This window comes from Pseudonaja textilis, chromosome 2 (assembly GCF_049901715.1).
Source record: "Pseudonaja textilis isolate UNSWEBS1 chromosome 2, rPseTex1.2, whole genome shotgun sequence".
NCBI lineage: Eukaryota > Metazoa > Chordata > Lepidosauria > Squamata > Elapidae > Pseudonaja > Pseudonaja textilis.
This window is the reverse complement of record NC_141991.1, coordinates 42,203,294-42,212,277: the sequence shown is the minus strand read 5'-3', so window position 1 is coordinate 42,212,277 and position 8,984 is coordinate 42,203,294. Positions and strand designations below refer to the sequence as shown.

Here is an 8,984-nt window from a genome sequence, read left to right as displayed (position 1 = left end):
TAGGGTTAAGTTTATTGATGGTTGACAACTACCTATGCAAATTTATGTAGCCCTGCTATGTTCACAACAAGGATATTGCACCCCTCGCTTCCATCTGTGGCAGGCAAAAATGTTTTAGATGTAATATTTTCACGTTAGTGGTGAGCAAAAAAGGGAAGTGGAGCTGTTCTTTCCTCCAAGAGGAAATTGTGTCAACCTAAATTCTGCTGCCATTATGCAGCGTCCTTACTTTGCATCTGAAATTGGACTAGACCTCTTGCTCTCCCATACAGCAGCCACTGGTGACTTTCTTGGCTAAGATTTTCTTCTGCCCACAAAAACACCCGCCAATTACTATTCAAAATTTTAATTGATCTCTATAACAGTCCATTTCAACAAATGACTCTGGATGTATCATTGCTCAGTAGGTTGTTGCTTGGTGAGTATTGGTATTCTTCCCATTTTTTTTTTAATGGCAGGATTACTGACAATGATCTTCACTGTGACAGCAGTAAGAAACCCAGCTACAAAATGGAGCAGTCAGGTGAAATTGTAGTGTGCAGAAGTGGGGACAGTGGGTTTTTTGGGGGGGAGGGCAGAGGAGAAATTATTCCTGGATAGTCTAAATATATTTCCTTGCTGCCGGGGGTGTTCCTGTGCCTCTGGTTGCAGTGATGGTCCTGTTCTCTGCTAAATGAGTTATCAATGAGCCTTGATTTCTGACATGGAATGACTTTATGCCCATAGCCTCTTATTATGCTCAAATCCAAGCAAGTATGGCTGCCCTTGCTGGGGTGCATCAAGATAAGGTGGAAGTCTTAAATGTTACCATCTTAAATACTAAGCCTGGTCTTAGCATTTAAAATGGTAGAGATGTTGATCAAAGGCAGCAGCTCAGCTGCCTGTAACAGAAGATAGCATGGAAGTTGCAGAGCAGAACTTTCTTGGGATGGGTAACCAGGACAAGTTCAGGGAGCTGAAGATTGTGTTCTGCAAGCTGTCAGAGGAGCACAATGAGAAGCCACCAGTTGTTTACCCTAAAAGCTATGGATGGTTCATAATGACAGGTGAAGTACCAGCATTCTTAAAGATAAGAATTCAGTAGATATTAGCAGCCAATCTGCTAGATTGCAAACTCTTCCAGCTGTACATTTTCAAAAATATTTTTCAGCTCTAGGAATTGTCAGTCTTCGCTCCTTGGGCTGGTATTACAGGAACCAATAGCATGACTTTCATTGCAATCAGGACATCTGGTGGTATCTTTGCCTCTTAGAAGGACACAAAACTCATATCCATTCCCACTTCACCCAAAAAACCACAAACAATAGTATGTTAAGAAATTCAAAAAGTTCCTTTTGGACAGTCCCTGCAAGGAGTTTTCACAGCCATCTTGCATATTCCATACTGCACTGCAAAAAATGTTTCGGCTTTCCAGAAATTCTTGAAAACCAAATTCTTTTGGAAAGCCAATGGTGACTGATGGCCACCATTTTATGGCTTAGAACTCCTACTGTATGCATTTTATTTTAAATGTTTGGCAATAGAGGAGGTAGGGCCAGCAGGAATCAGTTAAGTGTTCGTGCTTGAACATTTGCAAGAAGTATCAGACTAGACATCCCACAGTTGTCCTCAATTAGCAAGTCACGAGGAGATAGGAGAGTCTGAATTGGTAATCCAAAATGTTTTGAAACCCAACAAGAAGATTGGATGGAAATCCTGGGATTTCTAGGATCCTGTTGTTCTATGTCCCAGGGTGCATGCAGAAATGTTGGCATTCCCAACCTTTTTTTTGCCCTGCACCCCAAAGAAATTTCACTCGAACCTCGCACCCCCTGAAATAAATAATAAATAAAATGACAACATATAGCCAATATCCTATTATTTACCTGGACTTTTCTCGCACCCCCTGGAATATTGTCTCGCACCCCAAGTTGGGAACCCCTGCTCTAAAGAATTCAATCCGCCTGACAGCTGATTGTGGGGTATCTGGCGTGCAAATACAGGTGTGTGTGCTTGGGAGATGCACAGGCATGCATGGTGCGGGGGGGTGTTTGCGCATGCACATACACATGCCACGTGCAGGGGGTCCATGCGCACCTGTGCAGGAGGTGTGGGGGGTGCACGCGCATTGACTTCTGGGTGCTGGCATGTGAGCATGCAAGCGCACATGCAATTTTTGGCACAGGAACCCAAAAAGGTTAGCCACCACTGGCCTAAGGTGAAAGAGAAACTTTTTGCCGGAGCTGCTGGCACTCCTAATAAAGGAATCATTGCTTCAACTACAGAGGGTTTGTTGTTTTGGGGGAATTGCGTCAGAACGCAGCCTTAGGAAATTTATATGCCAGCTGAGTTGTTCCTTTTTTGATATTATTCACAATATAGCAGAATGTCTATTCTGCCCCCCCAGCCTCCCTCACCCACCCAGCAAGAATCTATAACAAACTCTAGGAAAATGTTTATTATTGTAACAATTTCTCAAGTGCAGTGTCTAAAGCTAATTTGTAGGAGCAATGGTAAAACAAGCACGTACATAGAAAGCAAAAAAAAAAAAGGCCATTGTAATAATAATATAATCTTGTTCTCATTTGTGTAGCTCATATAAGATTACAAATTATTAATAGCATTAAATATTTTAAAACTTTAAAACAATGGCTAAAACTCTATACATTGCTTCTGCCTTTCATTGTCATACTTAAAATCAAGGTGAAAAGACACTATGGAAGCCAACATGATTTAGATGCATGCCTCTGGATATAATGTCATTACAAAGGATGGGTACTGATCTACCCCCATGCCTGTCAATACATAAGACTCCCAGCTCCCCTTTTCACTTTTTAGGACTCCTTTAATGAAAGTGGAGAGAAAGCGACTAGGGAGCATGGGAGGGAATAGATTTTCCTTTGGCTTTTAATAATTGGGTGGTTTTTTTTACTGGTGGCCATGCTGGTCATGAGCATTTTAGGAGCATGGCCAGAACATGCTCTCAAAGTTCCAAAGTTGTGCACCGCCCCCCACCTCCAATACAGGTATAATCCTATATATCTCTGATATAACTTTGGTATCTGATAGATGCTGGGCCTAAAAACAGGGGTGTCCAACCTTGGGAAACTTTAAGACCTGAGGATTTCATGGCTGGCTGAGGAATTCTGAGAGTTGAAGTCCACAAGTCTTAAAGTTGCCACGCTTGGACATTCCAAAGTGTTTTTGATAACTAGCTCCACATTTAAGAGATCTTTAAGATGATAACATCCACTGGCACTCATGAATTCCGAGAGACCTTTTGGAACCACTATTGCAAACTAAGAGAGGAGCCAGGCATCAAAGCAAAATGTGGTCACTTCAGCTTTATCACATATTGCCCATCCTTATTGTAAAGCATTACCAATTAAATATATATCTAAAAAGTTATTTATTTCATGTAAGTACACAGTGCTACTTAGAGTAACCATTGTGACATCTGGGTCTATTCAGCTGCATTGCTTCAAAAGGAGTTTAAAAAGGAGATCTAATCGCATTTTACAAATGGAGACATGCATATGTGTATCAGATCCCCAGCCAAACACTACTAAGAAATGTACTTTGTCCAAAAAAGTAAGCATCGCCCTGAGACACCTGCAGGCATTAAAAGGAAAAGACTGCCAATTAGCTCATTGTGCTTCTTAGTGTGGGGGCATTTTTTCTTACAATTGCTTTCCTGCATTACTTAGGAATCCAGCAGGAAGCTAGCCAAAGTAACATTATGCTTGGCTTCATATAATGTGGCAAGACAAAATGTGATATGTCTGTTTGTGGCTTACCATCGATACATATCCAGCTAATGAATTTTATAAACAATGGCTTAGTGTGCATTAACATAGTCTATATTTTACATTTTATACAAACTGAAGGGGCAGAAGAGAAAAGAAAACAGATCCAATTAACAAGCTGCTTTAATATTTTCAAGGATTTTTTTTTTTTAAAAAGATAAACTGCATTATATGGAATGCTGAGAAATAATCAAATATACATTAAAAGTAATTCTTAACAATTCAGAAATAGAAGTCAAATAGGCCAGCCTGGACAACTATTATCACTCTATATCAAATAAACATAGAATTACACAAAAGTAAAGATGTGACCAATTTCACATTAACATGTTTTCTTCTAAGAACTCAAGTACAGAACTAAATATTTAAGTTGCTAAAACTGAGCTGCTATAGACTTCATTTTCATAAAGACCTTCCTGTTTTATGTTGCGATTTTTGCTGTCTGGTTTAAAACAGGAATATCTTATTTACACAAAATTCCAGATCCCAACGTTCATGTCATTTACACAAATGAAGTACACTAGAAACTACTTTGGAATGCAATTATTTAACAAACATTCCTTACTTGAAAAATGGTATCTAAACATTGGCTCTCACCTCAATTATTCCATCTTGAAAGTTTAAGATTAAATAGTGAAAGCACTCTTTTCTGACACAAATAACATAAAAATAATTGTGAAAATTAGTTTTCAGTAGCTATATAGAAAAGAGACTGGAAAATTGGACAACAATGATTCCATGTATCACCTGCTAAACCTCAAAACAAAAATATTTTATAAAGCAGCTGAACACTTCCTCAGCATGTTGTAGAGTTATTTAAATTTAGAGTTTTAGGGATGCATGATATATGGTATACAGTAGTCTTTACTTACGACCACAATTTGGATTAGAATTGAGCAGCGGTTATTAAACAAGATGTTTTGCTCAATGATTATAATCCTGACACATCTGACTGTAGTCATTAAATAATTGTGTGAGTTAAGTGGAGTCCCAGGTAAGGAGCGCAGGGTGCCTCAGGACGGAGGAAGAAATCCAAAGAGGCTCTAGTCAGGAGCTGAAAATCCTCCTTGACAAAATCCAAGCAAGATTTGCAGCCTGAGTTAGAGACACTCATGCATAGCCTGCACTGGGTTTCCCCCATTATGTCCTCACTTCTTTCCTTACTACTTTGATTCTCTATTCTCTTGGATTTCGGCTCCCTCTTGTCTCTGGAGGCTGGCTGAAAGGAGTTCAGCTCCCCTCTGTACACAAAAGGAAACTCTTTTGACAGGGTGCAGGAACTGAGCTGAAATCTTCAGGATTTTAGCTCCATTTCTGCATCTTTCCGAAAGGGTTCAGCTTCCCTTGGGAGGCAGCTCTTTCAGCCAGCTCCCAGAGATAAGAATGGCAGCAGCTTGCAAACCTTCCCCCTAGCTTTCCCACTGATTTTCTAGAAAAGCCGGCAGAGAAGATTGCAAATGCCAATCATGTGATCGCAAGGCATTTGACAATAACCTGGTCATAAATGTGAACAGGTTGCCAAGCATCCAGATCACGATCACATGACTGCAGGGTGGTGATGCAGTGTTATGCAAAGGCCAGAAGTGCTTTAAGGACTGCAAAGAACCTTTCCAAGGCCATTGTAATTCTGGACTATTATTAAATGAAGTTATAAATCAAGGGCAACCTGTAGTGCAATGAACTGAGGAAGCATAGGAAATTCAAGAACTTTTATTCCTATTGTTTAGGAAATACCTGGTCATGATCTTCTGGCTGGAGCACCAAAGAGGTTATTATTTTCATATTTATTTCATTCACTTTTTACTACTATAGTGACACTTGAACCAGGGTTAAATTGTGATTTAGCATAAAACTATGTCTGCCATATAGCTGTCAGATTTTAGGGCTAGTGGCAATGGGAAGAATACTAGCTAAGAAAATGCTTACTCCCTGCTTTAACAGAAGTAACATTCATTACTTCATTACGTTCATTCACAGAATTTTCCATCTTTTTCTACTTATGTCAGGTATCTGCAGCAATAACAATAATCTACAGGAAACGTAAGAATAATAAAAGACAACCTAATGTTCTTGTCCCTCAAAATCAATTTGTAAGATATAGAGGGGTGAAACATTTAATAGTAATTTACTCTTAAATATGAGGATTATTTTGTTCACAGTTCAGTTTTTACAATAAAATAAAAATAAAACAGTAGTTGAAATATGTGAAGAGCCACCAGAAAACAGCTTTGGAAACACTTCATCTTCTCCTGTATGATATCTAAATAAAGTTCCATATCTTCCCTAATGTTTTGTGTTTTCCTGAAGTGTTTTTAGCAATGGCCTGGTGGCATTTTTACTTGTCTTTGCCTATAGCTGTCAACATATAACCTACACAGGCTAAACCAAACAAGTTAAGTAACATACAATGGAAAGTCAATGTCATCTTTTCCATTCATAAAATATAGTTAATACCTCTTGTACATAGCAGTTTATTAGCCCAAGTAGCTTTCTCATTTAAGACTCCTCATGTCGATCAGAGATTCCATTCCTCAGCCGGTTATGCCTTTCCATAGAAAGCCGCTGAAGATCCTTCCTAATGTCTGGATAATCTTCTAGATCTTCATATAATGAACGAACAATGTCTAATTCCCTGTAGTTTCCTGGGTTCACTAATGTGCGGATAACTTGCAGACATCTTTCTTTCAGAGTGAACACTATTGAGAGAAGAATGGACTTTTAATGTTTGGCTGAAGATACTCAAAACTAATATGAAACGAGTTTAAAGATAAAATATTCTTATTAGCTATCAAAACAAAAGTCATGGCCCTCCATGATAAATTAGCCTTAAAAAAAGGGAAACAGCAATAATTATAGAAACTGCTTGAGAATCAATATTTATCTACTAGATTTGCAGTGATGTTTGTTGAAAGAAATGAAAAGGCTATGTATGTGTAAAAGGGCTGTTTTGCCCACTTCGATATTTGGAAGTGAAAGCTGAATATGTCAGGAGAAAACATAAAAATTGAATGAAGTGGAAATGAGATGCTTAAGAACTGTATCTAGTAAAACAAGAAAAGATGGGAGTGTAAATAAATGCTGAGTGTTTACTGAATCCAAAGTAGCACACTGGGGTGGTTTCGTCATACAAAGAGAATAAAAAAGGACTGAACAAGAAATACATGAAAGAAGAAGGAAAAAGATGAGAAGGAAAGGAAGACTAAAAAGGTATGGTGCAGCTGATATGATCCTCAAAATGACACATCAGTTGTTGTTTATTTCAGACAAAAAGAAGAGAACCAAACTGCTATTTAGTAATTGCATTGTTTTTCATCATACAACAGAATACAATTATACTGTAATCAATCTTATTTCAGATATTCACTGCTAACTTTACCTGGCAATGTAATATTTGCAAGTATGGGTTGTCCATTTATATTGCGAGTAGCTACAAACAGCTCTGTCTGGTTGACAAGGAGACTATCATCTGATTTGGCATCTCTGAATAACCAAAGATGTTCTAGAAAAGGAAAAATAAAGTATCTGCTAGCAAGTCATATACATATATTGAAAAGCCACATATTTTTATAGATATGAAGATTGCTGGAAGGAAATGTAATTTATCAGGTTTAGCAATATCCACAATGATTAAGACTTCTATGGAATGTGAGACAATTACCAGTATAATGAGAGGATTGTCAGAACTAGAGTGATACACAAGTAACTGTGCAGATAGAGTTAATATTTGTGAGTGTGTTCTTTCAAATCATGCTTGACTAGACAAATCCCTGCAGTTTCTTGCCAGCATTTTCAGAAGTGGCTTGTACTTGCCTTCTTCACAGGGCTGTGATTTGTTTGGCAGCTAATCTAACCGTTATCTATTAGTACCTCAGGGTTTGTTCCTTCAATTTCCCAGGTCTTTCCATTTTTAATAAAATACTGCATGCTACTTGTGTTTTTATTCTGTTTTAGTTATTAGTTTTACTGGTTTTGATGCTGCAAGCAGTCCAGATAATGTTTTTATTTACATTGAAATATAAGAACACACACACATGCACATATCTTTATAATAAAGATATTTTACAGAATCAGTCCCTTGAATATGCATTCATAGGGCTTTCCTGCTTACCCAGTGCAGGAACAGCCACCATTCCTTGGGCTCAGAAATGCGCCTTGGCATTCTCAGTTTGTTCTGGCAACTACAAATGAAACTGCATTTGTAGTTTTCCTGACATTTTTTTAAAAAAGGTGAAATTGAGGGGAGCTCTACCACTTCTCTCCTAAAAGGAGAAACATCTACTCAAAAAAAAAGACCTAGGGAGGAAAAAAGCGGTATTTTCTTCACAACGCAGGAGGGAAAGATTTAAAAAAAGGGGGGGGGGCGGAATCCACCAAGTCAGGGCTCTAGCAACCATTAAGACACGTTCAGTATCATTGCAAAAGCCGAAGACTACTTTTTCTAAGCTTTTCAGCAGATACAACGCATTGTTTTCTCCCCCCGCGTTTTTATATGCAGTCTGAAGTCACCCAAAGGCTAGCTTGTTTAACAAGACCTTCCCGTTCAAAGGCTAAGCCTGCAGACCTCATGACTTCAGCATCACCCCACGGTTTCTTGCAGAACCAGTCGCCTCCTTCTTTTTAGCTGCCTCTCGGGGCTCCAGGAAATGGAAGGGTTTCCCAGATGAACATTTTGCAACATTAGCCCCTTTTTGCAAAGGGATTACAACCCGAAAGCGGAAAGGCGGCGATCTGCACGTAGCACCGCGTCCATTAAAACGACCGCAAAGCGTTAAACGCCCGAAGCGCCCCCTCGGCAAACTACCCACCCAGGTAGCTGTACATCCGGCGGCCGGTGCCCGGGTTCAGGGTGGGATAGGGGCGCGGCTTCCCGTCGAAGTCCAGCCAGACTGGGCTCACCAAGCGGGGGGTGCGGTTGCAGAAAATAACTTGGCAAGGCTCCCGCGTGTTTACCGAGCACAGACGCCGAGCAGCGTCCTCCCGTTCTCGTTCCTCCTCCTCCTCCTCCCCAGGTTTCTGCGGCATCCTAAGCGCCTCCGGTCCCGGTGCCTCCCGCGACCCAAATCGGGGAAGTTTTACGCGCGCGGACAGCCGCGCACGCAAGCAGCCATTATTTTGCGGAGAAATAAACCCCCGCCGTTCCACGCATGCGCATCCCCGGCAGCCATTGTTTTGCGGAAATCGCGTGCCTTAGACGTGAAG

General features: G+C 39.9%; 1 protein-coding gene across 1 annotated transcript; it reads right to left on the bottom strand.

Moving 5' to 3' along the window:
* Positions 1 to 2,422: 2,422 nt before the first annotated feature.
* On the bottom strand, positions 2,423 to 8,984 carry VHL (von Hippel-Lindau tumor suppressor). The gene is made up of 3 exons (XM_026722767.2): positions 8,591 to 8,984; positions 7,162 to 7,284; positions 2,423 to 6,481 (listed from the first exon to the last, which is right to left on the bottom strand). Exons 1-3 carry the CDS (start codon positions 8,805 to 8,807, stop codon positions 6,282 to 6,284), a joined length of 540 nt encoding a protein of 179 aa, XP_026578552.1. The 5' UTR covers positions 8,808 to 8,984; the 3' UTR covers positions 2,423 to 6,281.

Coding starts and splice junctions, on each gene's coding strand:
- VHL (XM_026722767.2), bottom strand. CDS start 8,807: ATGCCGCAGAAACCTGGGGAGGAGGAGGAGGAGGAACGAGAACGGGAG. Junction 7,285..8,590: donor CCGGATGTACAGCTACCTGG/GTGGGTAGTTTG, acceptor TTCCTTTTCTAG/AACATCTTTGGTTATTCAGA. Junction 6,482..7,161: donor TGCAAATATTACATTGCCAG/GTAAAGTTAGCA, acceptor TTCTCTCAATAG/TGTTCACTCTGAAAGAAAGA.